This window comes from Bos javanicus, chromosome 9 (assembly GCF_032452875.1).
Source record: "Bos javanicus breed banteng chromosome 9, ARS-OSU_banteng_1.0, whole genome shotgun sequence".
Classification (NCBI taxonomy): domain Eukaryota; kingdom Metazoa; phylum Chordata; class Mammalia; order Artiodactyla; family Bovidae; genus Bos; species Bos javanicus.
Genome location: NC_083876.1, coordinates 11639044 through 11661233, shown reverse-complemented (window position 1 = coordinate 11661233; position 22190 = coordinate 11639044). Strand labels below are relative to the sequence as shown.

At 36.9% G+C, this 22190-nt stretch overlaps 1 protein-coding gene across 33 annotated transcripts in view; it reads right to left on the bottom strand.

Moving 5' to 3' along the window:
- LOC133253673 (regulating synaptic membrane exocytosis protein 1) overlaps positions 1 to 22190 on the bottom strand; it is a 256940-nt gene that overhangs the window by 121561 nt on the left and 113189 nt on the right. For 26 of the 33 annotated variants that reach the window (XM_061427170.1, XM_061427172.1, XM_061427175.1 and 23 more), the window contains one exon: positions 14210 to 14322. In XM_061427170.1, coding sequence (XP_061283154.1) covers positions 14210 to 14322 — 113 coding nt within the window. Of the gene's footprint in view, positions 1 to 14209; positions 14323 to 15383; positions 15567 to 22190 lie in introns of all 33 variants that reach the window. The other 7 variants (XM_061427167.1, XM_061427168.1, XM_061427177.1 and 4 more) reach the window with 1 other exon arrangement.

Genomic DNA, 22190 nt, shown 5'->3' with positions numbered 1-22190 from the left:
CACGCACATATGGACACCTTATCTTCGACAAAGGAGGCAAGAATATACAATGGATTAAAGACAATCTCTTTAACAAGTGGTGCTGGGAAATCTGGTCAACCACTTGTAAAAGAATGAAACTGGACCACTTTCTAACACCATACACAAAAATAAACTCAAAATGGATTAAAGATCTAAACGTAAGACCAGAAACTATAAAACTCCTAGAGGAGAACATAGGCAAAACACTCTCCGACATACATCACAGCAGGATCCTCTATGACCCACCTCCCAGAATATGGGAAATAAAAGCAAAAATAAACAAATGGGACCTAATTAACCTTAAAAGCTTCTGCACATCAAAGGAAACTATTAGCAAGGTGAAAAGACAGCCTTCAGAATGGGAGAAAATAATAGCAAATGAAGCAACCGACAAACAACTAATCTCAAAAATATACAAGCAACTCCTACAGCTCAACTCCAGAAAAATAAATGACCCAATCAAAAAATGGGCCAAAGAACTAAATAGACATTTCTCCAAAAAAGACATACAGATGGCTAACAAACACATGAAAAGATGCTCAACATCACTCATTATCAGAGAAATGCAAATCAAAACCACTATGAGGTACCATTTCACACTAGTCAGAATGGCTGCGATCCAAAAGTCTACAAATAATAAATGCTGGAGAGGGTGTGGAGAAAAGGGAACTCTCTTACACTGTTGGTGGGAATGCAAACTAGTACAGCCACTATGGAGAACAGTGTGGAGATTCCTTAAAAAACTGGAAATAGAACTGCCTTATGACCCAGCAATCCCACTGCTGGGCATACACACTGAGGAAACCAGAAGGGAAAGAGACACGTGTACTCCAATGTTCATCGCAGCACTGTTTATAATAGCCAAGACGTGGAAGCAACCTAGATGTCCATCAGCAGATGAATGGATAAGAAAGCTGTGGTACATATACACAATGGAGTATTACTCAGCCATTAAAAAGAATACATTTGAATCAGTACTAATGAGGTGGATGAAACTGGAGCCTATTATACAGAGTGAAGTAAGCCAGAAGGAAAAACATAAATACAGTATACTAACGCATATATATGGAATTTAGAAAGATGGTAACAATAACCCGGTGTACGAGACAGCAAAAGAGACACTGATGTATAGAACAGTCTTATGGACTCTGTGGGAGAGGGAGAGGGTGGGAAGATGTGGGAGAATGGCAATGAAACATGTAAAATATCATGTAGGAAACGAGTTGCCAGTCCAGGTTCGATGCATGATGCTGGATGCTTGGGGCTGGTGCACTGGGACGGCCCAGAGGGATGGTATGGGGAGGGAGGAGGGAGGAGGGTTCGGGATGGGGAACACATGTATACCTGTGGCGGATTCATTTTGATATTTGGCAAAACTAATACAATTATGTAAAGTTTAAAAATAAAATAAAATTGGAAGAATTAAAAAAAAAAAAAAAAAAAAAAAAGTAAAATTAACCACAGCCCAGACAGCTCAAATATCTTACTTTGAAAAGAATGATTATTCATTATTAAATTTTTTATATTAACAATGTTAATGCTAATAGCAAAATTAAAATATGAAATAAAATATTTTCTAATTCTTCCATAAATCCTAGCATTAAATTTACATTTTGGGAGCACTCTGAATACTGGTAGCATTGGAAACTAACAAATCATCAAAATGCCAGTCACTATTCCTTTTTAAAAAGATTTTAAATTTGGAGAACATCTGGGTTTTAATTTTTTTTTAATTTCAATACTGCCACATACTAGAGAGTTAAACAACCTTGCTCATGTTTTACAACAAATGTAATTATCACATAATTTCACTTAGTATTTTAATGAAAATATAGCTTCAGTTATAATTCCCATAGAGTGATAGTAATATAATTCATTTCCCCTAGCCACTAGAGTATAATTAACACTGTAATTTTATATAGAAGCTTTTTTTAAAAAGCCAGAATTTTTCACTATGCTTTCTACAAGCTGACTGATGTGTCTGATGTTAAATAAATTATGTCTTTTAAAAAGCAGGTATTAATTTTCCTAAAAGATACTTATTGAATTTCATCTATTTTCTTTAGATCAACTTTAAACCCTCAGTTAATTTTAAACTCTGACATTTTTATCCAATGAATGTACTTATATCAAATATTAACTCAACATGTTAATGTATGGCAAAACCAATACAATATTGTAAAGTAATTATCCTCCAATTAAAATAAATAAATTTATATTTAAATAAAATAAAATTCTTAAAAAATAGGGAAAGTTTAGAACTTTTCTTAGAGTTTAAGTTCTAATGAGGTGGATGAAACTGGAGCCTATTATACAGAGTGAAGTAAGCCAGAAAGAAAAACACCAATACAGTATACTAACGCATATATATGGAATTTAGAAAGATGGTAAGAGTAACCGTGTATACGAGACAGCAAAAGAGACACTGATGTATAGAACAGTCTTTTGGACTCTGTGGGAGAGGGAGAGGGTGGGATGATTTGGGAGAATGGCATTGAAACATGTATAATATCATATATGAAACGAGTCGCCAGTCCAGGTTCAATGCATGATACTGGATGCTTGGGGCTGGTGCACTGGGACGACCCAGAGGGATGGTATGGGGAGGGTTCAGGATGGGGAACACATGTATACCTGTGGTAGATTCATTTTGATATATGGCAAAAGTAATACAATATTGTAAAGTTAAAAAATAAAATAAAATTTAAAAAAAGAGTTTAAGTTAAAAAAAAACTTGTGAAATCATTTCTTGTCTTCTAAATTCAACAAGGATAACTGATTGGAACACAAAGGGTAAGACTTTCTAGAGTTTTTTTAATGGAAAATATTAGATATTATTAAAGGTAAAGACAGAGTAATATAATTACTTATATTTTCATGCTCCATGTTGTGCTGTGAATCCTTAATCCAGTATTATAGGTGATCTTGGGAGAAACTATGAAGAAGCTGCAATCATTTGCAAATATTGCGTTTGGACCTATATGCACTTTTCTAGATCTATCCTTTCATAAGATTATTAAAGAGGCTTATGACTTAAAATAAAGCTAAAGAATCATTAATAAGTCTTCCCTAATCCATCACTGAAAAATTCTGAAGGTATCACCTCTTCCGAAGAGAAATGCAGTTTTCGGGGAAACTCCTTTGACTTGGTAGACGTTCATGACCTGCTTTAAAACACTGTAAATATCATGGCCCTGTGTAATGTAAGATAATTATTATTTAAACATTAAATTTTCATAAATATATTTTACATATTATTCTTGAATTTACAATTATGTAAATAAAATTGTGTTCTTTTCAAATTCCTTAAGTCTTTCACATTTCTCCCTGTGCATCTAGAAATTAACATGAATTTGCAATTTCAAACATTTGTGTTTATAGGCAAAACAGACAATCCATAAAATTTATTGCTAAACCTACATTTTCAAGTATTCTAGGTGAAATACGAGTATAAAAGGGAATAGAGGTAATGAAAATTTCTGTATTATTAAATATATTAAAGTAAAAAGGCAATGGCACCCCACTCCAGTACTCTTGCCTGGAAAAATCTCATGAACGGAGGAGCCTGGCAGGCTGCAGTCCATGGGGTCGCTAAGAGTTGGACATGACTGACCGACTTCACTTTCACTTTTCACTTTCATGCATTGGAGAAGGCAATGGCAACCCACTCCAGTATTCTTGCCAGGAGAATCCCAGGGATGGGGGAGCCTGGTGGGCTGCCATCTATGAGGTCGCACAGAGTCGGACACGACTGAAGCAACTTAGCAGCAAAAAGGTTATTGAGTATTTTTTTTATAACAAGATTAGCTAACACATGTGTGAAAAGTAAAACATGGTAACATTTGTACAGGATAACAACCTTGTCTAAAGCTTGCTACCACACTGTATGAAATTTTAGTGCCTTTGCATCAAAACGAGTTTGGCGACAGTGAAGCCCTGATCTGGGTCTAATGTGTCTCAAAGTGATGATAAACGACCCCAGGCCCGAAAGCTGTCAGAATTAAACATATGAATGAGATATCTGCAATGCCTGTTACTGACAGCCCTGAGGAAAGCCCTTCTCTGAAGCATTTATTTTTACAAATCACTCCTGGTGGGCACTCAAATACACTGAACAATGTAGCAGGAAATGTGGAGATTAGAAAGTAATAAAAGATGAAAAAAAATGAGCTGACTGAATCTGTAAACTTTGTAAGGTATACACAGCCTGAAGAGAAAGGAAGATGCTTTTATATTAGGAAATTCAAGACTGCAAAACTTATCCCTACACATGGGTTTTTAGACTTTAGAGGAACGCAAACTGTTAAGATGTAGGAACCTTCTCCACACGCCTGGAAGCAATGGGGTAGCATGGTAAGAGCTCAGGACTCAAAAATACTTGGCAGAGATTAAAACCTCAGACACACACCATTCATCAGTGCGAATTTATCAGTCCTGACATCTCACCTTTACGGAGTTTTCACTTGTAAAGAAAATGAAAACTCTAAGACATCACTTAGAGTAACTTCCTGCTGTTGTAGACTCTGACTCTGTACCGTCTCAATAAATTTTGATATTTTTCCGATATTTTTAAAAAATAGGAAGCTAACAACTTTGTCTCTTGCTCAACTAACGAATTTCCAGCATTTTTACTTTTTTTTTTTGTTTGCCCGAATTTCCAGCATTTTTACTATTTTCTTTGTTTGCCAATTTACTAAAACCATAGAAATTAAGGGGCAAAAATTCCCAGTTATATTTGGTTATTTTTTATAATTTTTTTAAAAGATAAAGCAGTCTTTTTACGTCTATCCTTATCTTTGGAGTCATACAAGCATAATAAGCAACTTTGATACAATACCCACATACCCACTTCTCTTGCCTCAACATATAGAACATGTGTATCTAAAGAGTAAATATTTCAAATATTCTGACACTACAGCAATGCCCATATTCTGGGTCATTTTCCTAGAATAAAATGAATTTCAATTTGCAAGGGGAGAAATGTGCCCTTTCATGATTCTCTTGGATGTTAAGGATTATGCTACAGTAATATAAACAATAAAATAAAAGATACTGTCTATCCAGGATGAGAAAGATAAAATGTAACAAGTAAATGACACATGCAAAGTAAAAAGAACCATATCGCCTTTAAGAATTTGAAAAGAGGCTGTGTTTTGGCATAGAAAATTGAAATGGAATATTGATTTAGAGGAAATAGGTAACTTCTATGTATTATCACTTAAATCTCTTTTGTCTGCAGCCAAAACCCCAAGGTCATCTCTTGTTTTAGCTGATTTTCACTCAACTGTCTAAAACAAAGTTCAGGATTTCCAGCCCCATGTATCACTTTCAGTGTCAAAACAGCCAAGCCCCAGAGTAACAGTGAAAATATTAATCTGATACTGGGCGGATGAGAAAGTCAAATGAAAAATCTGTCATTTGACCCTGCCCTTTTGTTACACAGGTTTAAATAGCTTTTTATGTGTATGTCTGTCTTGAGAGCAAGCACTGTCCTCCTTACAAGGCTCTGCATAGAACACAATCTTCGTGAGAGTAGTCCATGGACTTAAGGCTTCTCTGGGAACACAAAGGGTCATGCTGTTCATCCCCAGGATCTCTTAACATGTTTATCCATCATTTTTTGTTAATCCAATTACACTGGAGGCAACAGAATCTATCTTGAAAGGTTTGATGTGGCATAACTACTAAATTCAATGTCTCCTTTCTTTTTTGCAAAAAGTGTTGACAGATTTTAAAGTTTAGAAAACAAAATTACAGTATTTAGGGGAAATACACAGCTTTAGAGGAGAAAACCCAAAAGGTCTATTCATGGCTAGACATCCACCTTTTACCTTCTCTTGCAGAATCAGGGAGGAAGGGGCAAAACTCTTCTCCCTCAAGGGTGCATTTCTGGCAAACTGACACCTGGTCAATTCAAGTGTTAAATACTTAAAACTTTACGAGTCTTTAATACTATTATAAAGCATCACATTTGAATCAGCAGAACAGAAAAAAATGGGTCCAAACCAAGAGTTCAGAACTACTGTACATGGACCACTTTCATATGTCCCTAAAGTTTAAAAAGAAGGCTAGAAGTGGGAGGAGGGTTCAGGATTGGGAGCACGTGTACACCCGTGGCGGATTCATGTTGATGTATGGCAAAACCAATACAATATTGTAAAGTAGTTAGCCTCCAATTAAATAAACTTAAAAAAGAAAAAAAGAAAGAAAAATAAAGACAGTAATCAAAAACAAACAAACAAGAAAAGAAGGCTAGAATGACAAACATAGGTTTGTGATAAAAAGAGAAATGGACCAGTTTGATGCTTTTACTAACAGAGCTCTAAATGTTTATGACTAAATATTCATGAATATTCATCATAAGTGTTCAAGAAAAGCAAAGCCCTAGAAGATTAAATAACTTGAAATCTTTACACACAGTAACATCAAATGAATCACCTGGGTAATATGCACCTACTCAAAATGCAGTTAAGAAAAATGTGAATAAAGCCAAAATCCTTTTCTACATAATGACAGTTAAAATAATTCTGCCTCCATGGATTCACAAATAAATTAGTTTACTTATATTGGCAAAAGCCAAGAGACATGATTTTTCTCCTATAACATGTTTCAAAAGAAACTCCATAAACAATAAACAATATAACATAAAACCATTAAAATGATGTTTTTCACTTTTAATCTGAATTACATTTAATTCAGATTAATGCTAATAGTTCCATAAAGATTATAGGTTGAGTGCTTGCCATTCAAACTACTCTTGTCAACACTTCAAAAAGAAGAGACAGATAATTTATTGGAGCATTTTTCTAACAGAAGTTTAAAAATTCAGTTGACTACAGATATCCTTAAATGGCCCTCATGACCTGCTTACAATAATTATTATATATTTTATTAGTTAAACAGGACCACAAAACAGATGCTAGCTCATTCCTTTTCAACCCTTTAGTTACTTGAACTGTAATTGCACTTCATTCTGTGGGTAAACTACACATTTCTTATGATAAAGGGAAGTTTACTTGTAGAAAAGACAGTATAATGGGTTTTGTTATTCCAAATTGCTTCCAAAAGGCAAAAAGTTAATGCACTTTAGAGATCCTATCTTAAAGGCATATAAATTAGAAACTTATTATGATAATAACATTTTTTCTCACCTGAAGCCTTTTAATTTCTGGTTCTGATCTTCTTATAGCATTATTTCGATGCCCCCAAACTACATTCATGGGCTCTTTAAAACTGTCCAAGAAATGTAGCAGAGAGGGAAAAATTGGCTTACTTTGAGAAGGAATGATTTAAAATATGCCTATAAAACAGTCTGTGAATCCTAGAAAGACAGGGTACCTCAGCTTCCAACATACAAAGAGGAGGTGGGAAAGAGGTAAACAAGCTGTGTGAACGTTTCTATTTCCTCAGTTAACTTTTCAACGCTAGACCGCGTCATCTTAGTCCGAATAGAGTGGTTTCCTTTTCTCAGGGTGCAGGGTTCACTTGAAGAGCAAGCCAGGGATTGGAAGATTTGGCTGAGAGACATAAAAATGGGTCACCGGGGGCGGCAGGGCCCCTGAGTGGGCCTCCTCCACAGGAAGGGGAGGTGACCGCGACCCAAGGGAGTGGCCAGGACGTGGGCTGCGGCTTCGAGGTCCAGCTCTGTCCTGCAGCAGCTCTGCTCTTCCGGGCATCCTCTGCCCTCTTTCTAAAAGAGGAATCACTACACCTTCCTTCAGCTTGTCCTGGGTCATTACCCTGATTATGCAGTGTCACCCCTCAGTGGGTGCTTGGTCAGTGCTGAATGTGGGAGAGGCGGCCGAGCAAAGTGGTTCAGCACAAGGGCTCCAAAGTGAGGCTCAAGCCCCATTCCTGGCCAAGCACTTCCCCAATGAGCAGCTGACCTGGGGTCTGGCTCTGCATCTCTCTATGCTGTAACTCCCTCAGTTGATAAATGAGGATATGGATAGTTATGTCTCAAGTTGGGGCAGAAATATGATGAGATGAAGAGATGACCTTGTTAGTCAAGACACTGACCTAGAGGAAGTGCCCTATAATCTCTAACTCATATTAAAAATGTTCAGTATATTATACCTCTCTGGATGTGTTTTACAAAATACGCTTGAAAATTATATACTGGTCCCCTACGTCCCCTTTGGGTAGGGTGACCTGGTGATATTGCCCAGAGCTTTCCTGGTTTTAACACTGAAAATCTTGTGTCTTATGAAACCTCATAAATCCTGGACAAACTGGAAACATCTTACAAATTTGTCTGCAATTCATCAAAAGCCACCTCTCACTAGGGGTCCTGTAAGCCTGCAGGCTGTTACCTCCTGTAGTTAAGGCAGTACCTAACACTCAGGGAGCACTCAGGATAACCTAATTCTAAATATAGTCGACCTCAGAAAGGTCAGCTCACAGCAGCAGGGTTTCTATGCAAAATAAAACGTTTTCTTTCCTATGGGGCAGGTGAACCTACAATCCGACTCAAAAGAAATTTCTTGAATTTGCTTATATCTTTTCCAGGTTGCCCACGCTTTTCATGGCTAAGCTGTGGCTCCCTTAAATCCCAGGAGAGAAATGCAGCATCCTGGACTGCTCTCTGCCTTACTGGTTGCATTTGGAAACAAGTCTCTTCGATTGTTTTCAGTCACATGGTACATCCCATGAAACTTATCTACATCCCATGTCCCAGGAAGACTTGGAAGAATGATGACACACCTCAGTTAGGACAAAAACGACCTTGTTAAAATGTAACCACCTGACATGCTCTGTAGTGCGGCTGCAGAGGTCCATACTTCCTACACTTGAAGTTGTACAACCCATGAATTTTGCATTGTTTCAATTAGCAAATTAAAGCTTTGGCTAGTAATAATATAGGGGAAGAGCTCTCCAACTGAACAATTATTATACTTATTTTCGGCTAAACGAATGAGGTCATTGACCCATCTCCAATATAACATCTTTTAGCATACTAAAATTTATCTTGCAAGTCTAAATAAATTCTTCTGAATGTAAGCACAAATGCATTGGCCATACCACTGAACCTAAATTTGTGTTTCTGATACCTGAATTAAAAATGCAAGATGGCCAGAAATCTATGAAAAATCTAGGGACCAAAGCCTAGCATCTCATAACATCTTGATCTGAATAACATTTTATTTTTATTAATATCTATTCATTGTCTAGTATTTCAGACACTTTGTCAGAATATGTATTATGTGCTAGAATATAAATAAATTTTCATAAACTCAAACTAATATAAGTACTTGAATATTACCTCCATTTTCAATCTATGACATTGAGAGATATAACACATACTTCACTGTACTCAAAGTTAGGAGTAAACTTGGGATTTGTGCCTATTAAAATAGAATGCAATCAAGTATAGAGGAAGGAGGTCCAAAGTGGGAGATGGGCTTGTAATCTATGTCACATCACCAGGGTGGATGGGTAAATCTCTGAACCTCTCTCAATCTGAGCTTTATTTTTCATAAAAGGTCCTCTCAGGACCAACTTTTAGAGTTACTGGGAACAATAATTACATCATCAAGCTACAAAGAGGGAGCAAAGGTACTTTTGTTAAATTATATAATCTTTTAGCATTGCTAATATTATTTCTTTAAGCTGAAATCTCATATTCAAATATTTAACTATCAAGCTAATAGTCACATCTAATAAGATGGCACGTGAGAGTGGGTTGACGTCTGCATCTACATGAGATTCAAATACAAAGACCAAATATCACATGTGATTCGAAGGGCAGGGCAGGTCAGCAAGGTGGCAAAACAGCAGGATAAATGGTTTCCCTCGAGTGTCCCTCAAGAAGGAAGAACTGATGGATGTTCTAACCCTCCTGGGGCCAAGAGGAGCAGGAATTCTGGCAGCCACTTTCCAATGCATGACTGCAGGGGCCAAATATTCCATAAGGTTAGAAGGAAAACCTAGGGATTTTCTACTCCTTTGCATTATAGACAGTAACCATTGAACCCTGTATCTATGAGTGCAAGGGAATGCAAAAAACATAAAATAAATATGCTACTCATTTCTAAAGAGAACTGCTTTCTAGTTGTCAGTATCGAAAATTAAATTTTGAAGCAAAGCTACTTTTAATTTTAATCCTCTCTTCTTTGATGTGAACTGCTCACAATACAAAACAATTGACACCAAATGCCCTACAAAATCAATGCAGGCAAAAAAGCTATCCGTTAAATAATGTAGCTCATACATAACTCATATACTATGAGAGAAAAGAAACAATATTCAATTGTTAAAAAGTTACGTTAATATTTACCTTTTGTGGATGAGTTATATTTTTCTTGTTCTTCAATGAATTAAATGCACATAATGATGGAAACAAAAGAAAGAAATCAGCAAATTTATAGTTAGACATGGAAATGTGAATCAACACAATGGCATGAATAATAAAAATATGTAACATATAATGTGATATGACAAACTTTAATGACAAACCATGAAGAAGTCTCAAACATGGCACTAAAATCAATCAAAGAAAGAATGAATGCAACAATTTAAAGATTTTAAATAAAAGCATAAGCATTGGGAAATTAATATATTTAGAATTTGAAAAAGTATATTTTGTGTTACTTTTCTTGCCTTTGAAGAATTGCACAATATTTCAGCACCGACTTAACTAAGACATTTTAATCTTAATATATCGTGACAGTTTATTATAAATGTACTTAAAAGCATATTTAATATTCCAAAATTAACATTTTAATTTCAAAAATGATAGCCTTTCAGATAATTTAAAATATTATATAATAAATAAAAACATAAATTCCATTTTTTGGTAGGTCGTAGGCATTTTCTTTTCACTGTGGAAAGTATTCTAGAACATTTTCCACCTGGGAAAAAAAAATATTCTACTTCAAGTAATCCTTTCCTCCTTCTCAAATTAATTATATTAAACTATTTCAAAGTGAAATGTTCTCTGGAGATTATATTTCTCACACATTTCTTATGCATTTATCTACCTCCTTGTTGGCACATCCATTACTGAGAAACAATGGCCTATCTAGATATTTTGAAGGGGTGTGCCATTAATGTTAGGTACCAGAATAGCAGAACAATAACAACAACAACAAAATAATTGGCACATTGTGTCAGTTTATGAGTGATCTTTAAATAGGTCTTCTTAAAAAAAAAAAAAAAAAAAAAAACCTATGCTGCACACACACATACAAAATCACTTGGTTGGCTTCAGAAAACCATCCATTTTAATGCAACTGATTATCTTGCTGTTCTGTCTCACACTGCCTTGGGTTACATTGGAATACAACATTGGAATATACCCAGAGTTTCCTGAAAGCCTCTGCTCTCAATTATCACATACCTTTAGAGTTACCTAAATGTTAAGGCTACTTTTTCAGCTACTTTATCTCAAAATCTGTATCATAACCACAACTGTGCTTCCTCCCTAACTGTAACATAATCAGATTCCATGTAGAAAATAGGCTAGCATTCCTAATTTTTAAAAGAAATTTTAAAATACATTTTTAGAAGTTTAAGTAAATGTGTTTTTTTACATGATGTTAGCCATATATATATATATATACAGTTTTCATTGTTCAAAGAGAGAATGGTAGGACTGAATTACAATGAAGAAAATAAGCATCCAAGCAATCTACAGATCCTAAACACAATAATGCAGATAATTATATCCAGAAATTATGCATGAATATAATTATAAGTTCATCAAGAAGTTATAGCACTATTCAGGAATCTAAATCATTTGAAATATTCACTCTTACCAACCAATTGTCAACTCAGTTCTTTTAATAAAATACAATTATCCTTTGTTAAAATTTTTTTTTAAGTAAAAATAAACATAAAATGAGACTGGAAAGATGGAAGTCAAATACGGTAGGGCCTTCATTGATTGTAAATAAACTGCATTTGGCATTAGTCTTCACAGAACACAGATGTAAATTTTAACATATAATATTAAAGAAAAAAATGACATGATTATATCGCCTTAAGAACATCAATGAACTCCATCTTCAGTAAAATGAGCTAAATTCTATTGAGCCCATGAATAAAATTAGATGTTGATTTTTAAAAACATATTCTAGGAAATACAAAGATGTCATGTGAACTCTTCAGTTTGAAATAGATCCATAATAAGACGAAGGTGGGCAGTATCATCATTTACCAATGTCCTGAAGCACACAGTAACATCATATAGTACATCAGATCCATTTTAATTATAGAATACACAGATAAAATAGTACATGCTTGCTATATTTTTAAAAGGTTGTATCTATACGACTCTTGATGAGCTTTAGGAACCTCAAATAGCAAGTGGCTAGGAATATATTTGTGATATTAACTATCAAAATAACTCCACCAATTTCATTCTCAGTCAGTCCTTTCTTCCCACCTCAATTCAATCCTTACAAATTGGTGATTTCTCTGAAAGACAACTGTGAATATGAATATCATAAAGCAGTAATGTTGATTGACATTAACAACCAAACATGAGTTTAAAAAAAAAAACACAAAGTCTAGCATACATTCCATCTTATTTTGTAGAAGCAAGTCTTATTTCTATAGATTAATAAAACTATAATCTCACTATATGAGAGTTATATTCAATACCCTCATATGCTTTTGAATCTTAAGTGTTTTAGCAACTGGAGGAAATGCAAAGAATTTTAGGAACACATGATTTTTGGATATCAATCTTTAGCACACTATGGCCAGTAGTGAGTTTGCGGCTAGCTGAACACCAGAACCTGTAGTTCTTTTGGTTGTGCAACAGGAGTCCGTGACTGGGTAATTTAAACAAACACCACATTTTTTAAGATAAATTTTAAGACAATTTCATTTAGACTATCGCTAATTACAGCCTTAATAACGATAATTATGAATTATCTTCTCAAAATGTTCCCAAATAAGAGAAAGTTTGTTAAAGACATGAATTGAGAATTCCCATGAATTAATTGCTATTTTAGAAAAGAAAGTCAGAGTTTCACATAGCCTTTTATTTTTCTGATTAGCTAAATGAATAATGTTATAATGACCCTGAATATTAAAGCATGGCATATCAACAGGACGCATGATTTTTAAAAAAGAATACAAATTCAGAATTTATTGTAGCAACATTTTTCTGTCAATAAGATGACACTTCTTAAAATCTATACTAATTTTCTTATAACCAAGTATTCTGTGTACAAACTGTCATATCAGTCTTTGCAAACACATATTTATCTTTTTTGACCACTAATATTTCAGTGATACATTCAGCAAAGTGCTTTGAGTGAGTAGAACACATATTCAGCAATATAGAAGGAAATATACAAGTTTTACATCAACAACAACCAACACTGTTGAAAAAAATATTCAAAATGTTAACCTTTCAGTTTTTCACAGGGATGAAGATTTTTAATACATGTTTTAAATATAAGTCCACTGTATTCACATTACAACCCCAAATTAAACATTATTTCACTAATTTGTTTAAGAAATTTATGATAACATTTACTGATAACATATCATTTCACTTACTGAGAAATGGGAAGGCACTTTGAGTCACATGAAGAAATCTGACTCTTTCAACTGTGTTTAACTCTTGGCCAGGTAGCTTAGTGAATTTAATTTCCAGGAAAATATATCCCCCATTCCCACCCCCTTTCTATCTAGAAGATAAAAACAATGGGTATATGCTTAAAATAAGGGAAATTTAAGTGATGTTAACTGTTTAAAAACACTAAAATGTGTTTTCTAAGTCAGTTTTTCATCATCAGACATATGAAAAATACGAGCTATTGCAAGTAAGTTAAAATGAAAAAACACTAGCAAAGCCTTTAATACGATTGTTTCATTTAAAAATATTTTAAAAATAAGGTTAAATAAGTCTTCCTTTAACACCAAAAATACCGTATTGTACTGAGGTCTTTAAAGTTTTATTTTTTTTCCTTGGTACCGTTGGAAGAAGTATCTCTAAGGGCTCGTTTTTTTCTTTTAACCGACCATCTAAAATTTATTCATTCACTCACTTAGCAAAAACAGCACAGAGGCACCAATTGTTATAACCAGGTGCTGGGAATAAAGATCTAGGTAACTTGAGTTCTTAGGATTCATCCGACTACATGCAACCAGAATATGATTCTGTTAACAGAAGGCATATATAAAGAGGGGTTTCTCGAACCCAGGCTTTTGGCCAGGCTCCCTCTGTGGATACCTTGTTCTATGCTGCCGCTTCGCATGGGCACCTGCGGGAGCTGCCTGCCCCTGCGGCTGCTGAAGGCGGCGTCCATGGGCGGGGACCGGGTGGGGCTCGCCTGCCGGTGCGTCCTGCGGAGGGAGACAGAGAGGGACAAGTCACAAGATGAAACCCCGGAGGGCCCGACAAAAATCCCTTACTTCTTCCTGCTACTATGAAAAGAGACATAAAACCCCTACGTGGGCCTTTCGAAGTAAAATCAAATTATCTTACATGATGTGCATAAAATGACTATGACCAAAAAAGGGGCTAAAAGAGAAAGGAAGCTTTCGGCCACAGACAGTGTTGCAGGATGAATTCCTGAACCGGGCAGAACTGAACACACTTCTTTTCATAAACTGTGTATGAAGCTGTGACTTGCTGTTCAGGTATCCATTTTCGGTAGTACTGGACGGAATGTATGTACTCACAGCCTCTGAATCTTAACAACGTGTGTCAATTATTTAAGAAAGGCTGTTAGACTGCTACAATTAAATCCATATAAGTGACGAGAGTAGTTATAGCTACAGACTTTTGTAAGCTACCATTCACTTGCAATTTATTTTTAAATAGGAAAAGTCTGAAAAGATATGTATAAAAAGAACCTTGGGCACATGCTATGAAATATCCTGGGGAACAGATCAAAATTACAAATATAAATTTAAGAAGCGTGCAGACACATTACTACTGTACCGGAGTAAGCTGACCTCTATCTGTTGTTATTCAAACTTTTTTTTTTATACTCAAGAACTTTAAAGCACTCTCAGAATTTTGTAAACAAAGATGAAAGACTTTTTTTTTTCCTTCTAATTCCTCTTATACATTTTAAAGCAAATATACATTTAATTCCAGGCAATTTCTTATAAAGAATTTCACATAATTAAAAAAAAAAAGTATATATGAATATGCCACAAACAGATGGAAGGACGTAACACAGGCAAGTTCAGTTTTCAGTGATGGCTAGTTGGCAGGAAGTATAGAAGAGAAGGTCACCAGCACAGTGAAGGCAGATGCAGGCAAGGGTGGAAGTGGAGAGGTTTAAGTGTCACAAAGAAAGGATCAAGAGCTATGGTGCCGTAATGAGTGACAGTGGCGAGAGCTCAGGAAGGCACAACACCACAGCGACACCTGGAGGCAGACACTGAACAGCGACCTTGTCAGGAGCGGAGAAGGTGGCGCGGACCCTCCGGGGGCAAGGTGGTGCATAGAGCAGAGTGTTCTGACACTAGGGTGCTCGCTCGAGCGGGAGCGAGCGGGATGTTTCCCCCTAAGGACTGGCTGATCAGTCGCTCTCGCGGCTGCGTATCCCCTTCTAGAAAGACATGGTGGGAGAACCCTAAAACATTAGGGTCAGAAAAGATCTTCAGTCAGCAGGTCACATCCACTTTGATACCAGCACATCTGTCCAAGGAAAACCTGGTTACTCGTACAAGACAGTGATTTTTAAAACCCAGGAGCAAACCCATCACAATGTTACTGAACGGGACTTCACATCAAACCGACGCGTTATTGGGAACGTGCACGCCCAGTGGTCCTGAGAGGACCCATCTGGGTTCCTCCAGGGAGACAAGCCTTCAAGGCCCATAGGGCCGAGACTTCGGACTCTTGTGTCTTACTGAGCTGATCTCTGGTGCCTGGAACACAGCAGCACAGAGACCAAGACCTCAGTAAAGAGATTAGGGCTGCACGAGTGAGCACCATCAGGACAATGAACCGGGGGAAACTTGAAGCACTTGCCTTCAAAAAGGAGCAATATACTCAGCACATTCTCAATGTTCATAATTGTACTCTGCAATAGGAAGTTCCTACCAAACAGCAAAGGGAAGCTGTCTTCTGAGGTTAATTTAAATAGATCAACAAATTAAAATGATATAAGGTAGAGAATTCTTTGCTTTTGAGCTGACTAAATGCGAGTGGCTGATATATGGATAAAAACACATCCTCTAATGCATAAAAGTATCAGAAAGGATATTTGTCCATATATTGACAGCTATTTTAATATAGTGTTCAAAATTATTCTGAAGCCAATTTCTAAATTAAGGATTAAGAATTAAAAACTGATGTTTACATGTGAATAGATGTATGTATATATTATATATATACTTCTTTAAAACATGTACATTTTTGCTTTATCATTTTTTGTATTTTAAATAAAGTGCATATTTAAAATACCTAATCTGTATTATTTTTCATAGTCACAGAAGCCAAGAAATAACACTTCATCCTTTTGAAAACAATGCTGTAATATTCAACTAAGTAATTTAAAGTAGTGAGTTAAGAATCCATACTGATCACTACAGGAAGTAGTGGTACATTAATTACCAAGTGCTTTATTCAGCTTTCATTTGGATTGACAATATTTCTCTTAAATAGAATATCTTCTGCAGCTGTGATTATATTGATTCAGGGTATATCCTCTATTTTCAAACAATAAAATGGGAAAATGTCAGATTTTAGAGCATAAAAAGGTACAGCTTGGGTATCTAATGTGCATTTAACCTTTTTGAGCTCTGGATTAATGCTGCATCAGACCCTAAGGCATATCCAGAAACCTGGATGGTCATTTTGATTTCTGAGTTAATGGAGGAAAGCCCTGGCATCATGTATCAAAACTGTTCATTCATTCTGGATTGACTTCTCACATGAACTCAGCTCTATATAATTAACTTACATGGGAAGGATCAAGGTATGATCAAGTCCTTTCCAATGATAAATAATGAGTTTTTATCTATTATTCTTTAAAAGTCATTATCATGAGAATAAACTTCAACACTCCCTTGTACAAAATACACTTTAATGTGGTTTTAAAGTTTAATAATATAGTTTTTACCCTAGTCCAGACAAATTTCACAGATCTTGCAATTTCACTAAAATCTTGCTTCATTTCTTAATGCAATTCATAAATTAAAAGAACTTCCTAAATGCAACCTGAAACATAAATAAATTATATGAGTCTATACGGCCACAAAGTAAATGACAAAAATATAAAAAGCACAGTTTGCTGGTGGTCCAGTGGTGAAGACTTTGCATTTCCACTGAAGGGGGCGTGGTTTCAATTCCTGGTTGGGGAACTAAGAGCTCCCAAGCCTTGAGACATAGTCAAATATCTATCTATCTATTTAATTTGCCACTTATTTTGTATAAATATAGAAAAGTAATTTCAGGGGCAAATAAGTGCAAATTCATTTCTCGATGAATGTTACACAGATCCTCCCAAGCCACGAGCTTTCAGGGCCCAAGAATAGTGTGCCCTGTTGGGGGTTAATTACTTAGCCCAGGGCTGTTTTTCCTTTGAAACCAATCACAAGTCCCTCAGGAACAAAACAGCTTCTGATCCCCCCCACCCCCTGCCATCTATAACTAGTATGGAAGCACTGACTCTGAGGAGGAGTGGAAACTGTTCCGCCTGAGGATAAAGGAGGCTGGATCACAGGAGCGAGGCAGAGGGGAGTGACAAGGCAAGGGCTAGAGAGAGACGGGCCAGGCTTTGGAGAAAGAGATGGTGAAGCCAAGTTTGTTTCATAGGAGAGGAAGGAGGGTGAATCAGGAAATTCTGAGGTCCAGGAGTGAGATGGGAGGAAATCCAGACTTCTCCATGAAATGGGATGTGCTGAGAAAGTATCCGAGGGAAAGAGACCGGCAAGGAGCAGGACAGAGGATGGACAGGGAGTGAATGATGGAGAAGGAGGGTGATGGGAGCTAGTGTTCCTCACCAGGCATCCACGTGGTGCCGTCTGCATACGCCAGGCTCCAGCGTATCTGTCTGTGTACATGCGTGTGCTGTGGTGTACATATCACATACATACACGTGTCCTTTTTTTGCATTCTCACAACAGCTCTTCAAAGTATTATCATTACTATATGTTATAGATGGGAAAACTGGGGGCTTGTAGTGTGAATTGCAAAAAGACAAATAACTAGCTTGATTAAGGCAGGACCCATAGAGTATATGAAGCGCCAACACTGCTCTCTTTTCTGCCTTTGAGACAGGACTGGCTTCTATTATTATGAGATGAAACATGGTAATATCGATGTATTGTTCATCTTGCAAAACAAAACATAAATGCATGTCCAGTAACAGATTGTTTGACAAGATTTCATAGAATTCTATTTTGAGAGTTTATAGGAACAAAATATATGGAAAATGGTATTTAATGAACATCAACTCTGCTTCATATGTCTACACATAACATACTATTGAAATAATAATAGTGAGGGTTCTAGAACAAAATATGAATTCAATCTAGCTACAACTCCAGTTCACCGTCTCCAAACGAGTTTCTAAATATTTACTGCTGAGTTCAACCCCTGCCTACTCTCTTCACTTAAGACTAGTGTTCCTGAACTAAAGTTAATATTTCCCCACCAAAATCTTAGCTTGTTAGACATTTCTGTTGCTGCAAGGAGACTTGCAGTACGTTGCTTCTATTGCTGCTTAAAAGTAGAGTCCTTTTTAAAAAAAATTACTTGTTAAAGGATAGACATGCATGAGGTACTTAAGGTCACCATGGTTCCTCCCGTGGTGACTGCCTTTTTCAGGAGCACCAGCACAGCAGAAAATGAATGTGTACGCAATTCTATACCAACCCTGACCAAACACCCCCGAGTCAGGATTCAGAAAGCAGGTTCCACAAGAAGAAAAGTCCCCAGAGCAGGACATGCAGCAGTGCTAACAGTCCGCAAAGCTCAACACACATGAGGGTGAAAAGATACACATTTATTTACTAAGGAGCTTCCTCACAGGGTCTGAAGCTGTACTTCAATGGTTAGGCATGTAAGTCAGAAATCAGTTCTGCCTTTCTTCTATCTAGAAATGGTTATCATAGCTTTCAAAACATTTTATTACACAGCTATTCCTGAAAAGGTCACTTTTTTTGAGGCCAACAAAGGGCCTTAAAAATTATGATCGTCACACAGCAAATTCTGCCTGAGGCCAAGATGGGTCTGTGCTGGGGCTCCTCTGGGGAGCCGTCAATTCCTGAGGCCAAGAATCAGTGTCCAGAGCATTCATACTGTGGCCTCACTCACCTGTAGCTGAACATCAACTTAGAAGGTATCGTCAAAAGAAATGAGTGCTAACATAAACCTAGAGAATCCAGGCCAATTCTTCTATTGTAATGAGCTATTCATCAATTCCCTTGAAAGTTAAGCGTGTGACTTACACTCTAATAAATATCAATGAGGAGCTTTAATTATAATCAAACAAATTCAAATACCTAACAGGCTTGAGTTTTCTACATGAAACCTACAAGTAAAGTAAGTAATGGAAAGAGTAATATGAATATGGCCCTTAGACTTCCCTGGTGGCTCAGACGGTAAAACGTCTGTCTACAATGCGGGAGACCTGGGTTCGATCCTTGGGTTGGGAAGATCCCCTGGAGAAGGAAATGGCAATCCACTCCAGTACTATTGCCTGGAAAATCCCATGGACAGAGGAGCCTGGTAGGCTACAGTCCATGGGGTTGCAAAGAGTCAGACACAACTGAGCGACTCTTCTTCTTCTTGAGCAAACATTTGAGACTAGGGGGAATGGAATCCCTTCTCTTCTTACTGGAGGGAAGATCTGTGATTATCCACACACATGTGGTGGCTCAGAATGTAAAGAATCTGCCTGCAGTGCAGGACACCCAGGTTCGATCCCTGGGTTGGGAAGGTCCCCTGGAGAAAGAAATGGCAACCCACTTCAGTATTCTTGCCTGGAGAATCACATGGACAGAGGACCCTGGAGGGCTACAGTTCATGGGTTGCAAAGAGTTGGACATGACTGAGTGACTAACAACGACACACGTGTTCAGTGTTGCCAGGCATGACACTCAAATATCCCTCATCTGGAGGAAAACACGGTCAGTTGACTCTAGAATCATCTAACATTTTGTAAAACCGTATCTGACTGTCAAAAAACCTTGTTCATTGATTCTGGAAAATGACACATGGTAGATATTTAACTAGTAATTGTTAAATGAATTAAAAAGGCCTCAATGGAATATAATGAATATGTAACTTGAGGAAAATTTTTAATCTTGTGAAAACAAATGGGAGGAACTTAAGTAATTTACAACCTGGTAAAGAGACTGTATTATAATTAGATTTATTGAGAGTAAAGAAAATGCAAACAGTTACACAATCAGTATTTTCATTACATTCTTCTCATCTATCATCTATCTAGCTAGCTAGCCATGTATCTATTTCTGTCTGTCCACCTATGTATGAATGCGTGCTTGTATGCATGTATGTATGTACACATGCTGTTGTTCAGTCCCTAAGTTGTGTCCAACTCTTTGTGGCCCCATAAACTGCAGCACGCCAGGCTTCCCTGTCTTCACTATCTTCCTGAGTTTGCTCAAACTCATGTTCATTGCGCCTGTGATGCCACTCAATCATCTCACCCTCTATGGCCCCCTTCTCCTCCTGCCCTCAATATTTCCTAGCATCAGGATCTTTCCCAATGAGCAAGCCAGTTATTCTCATCAGGTGGCCAAAACATTGACCAACAAAGTATTGAGCGAAAAACACTCTCGCTTTTTCAGGAAATCTTGGTTTCTACTAGGCCATTATGACAAACTAGGAATTCTGCAATGGAAAGCAATCCCTTCTGAATTATCCTGATGTACTCACTTGCTGCTGCTGTGCTCTATGTAAGTTCTGAGTCTGAAATTTCAAAGTTGCCTACTGAAGGTATTTTCTAGGGTTTTTTGGGGAGGAGAAAAAGTGGAAAATTCACTTTAAATTTTATAAAGTGAGCGTCATCATCAGTCCTTCCAATGAATATTCAGGGATGATTTCCTTTAGGATTGACTTGTCTGAACTCCTGGTAGTCCAAGGGACTCCCAAGAGTATTTTCTAGCACAATTCAAAAGCATCAATTCTTCAGCACTCAGCCTTCTCTATGGTTAAACTCTAACATCCATATATGAACCTTGTCAGCAAAGTGACATCTCTGCTTTTCAATATACTGTCTAGATCTGTCATAGCTTTTCTTCCAAGGAGCAAGCATCTTTTAATTTCATGGATGAACTCACCATCTGCAATGATTTTGGAGCCCAAGAAAATAAAATCTGTCACTGTTTCCACTGTTTCCCCATCTATTCGCCATGAAGTGATGGGACCGGATGTCATGATCTTAGTTTCCTGAATGGTGAGTTTTAAGCCAGCTTTTTCACTCTCCTTTTTCACTCTCATCAAGAGGCTCTTTTATTCCTCTTCATTTTCTGCCACTAAAGCAATATCAACAGAATGTTTGTGGTTGTTGATATTTCTTCCAGAAATCTTGATTCCAGTTTGTGATTCATCCATCCCTGCATTTTACATGATGTACTCTGCATATAAGTTAAATAAGCAGGATGACTACAGCCTTGACATACTCCTTTCCCAATTTGGAACCAGTCTGTTAGTCCACATTTGGTCCTAACTGTTGCTTCATTATCTGCATACAGGTTCCTCTGGAAGCAGGTATGGTGGATGGTCTGGTTTCCACAGATTGTTGTGATTAAGACAGTTAAAGGCTTTAGTGTAGTCAAGTAAACAGAAGTAGACTTTTTTTTGTGGGAGGATTTCCTTTCTTTTTCTATGATCCAATGGATGTTGGCAATTTGATCTCTGGTTCCTCTGCCATTTCTAAATCCAGCTTATACATCTGGAAGTTCTCAGTTCACGTACTCCTGAAGCCTAGCTTGAAGGATTTTGAGTATTATCTTGCTAGCATGTGAAATGACTGCAACTGTAGGGTAGCTTGAACATTATTTGACACTGCCTTTCTTTGGATTTGGAAAGAAAACTGACCTTCTCCAGTCCTATGGCCACTGCTGAGCTTTTCAAATTTGCTTACATATTGAGTGAAGCACTTTAACAGCATCATCTTTTAGGATTTTAAATAGGTCAGCTGGGATTCCATCACATCCACTAACTTTGTTCATGGTAATTCTTCCTCCAACCCACTTGACTTCACACTCCAGGACATCTG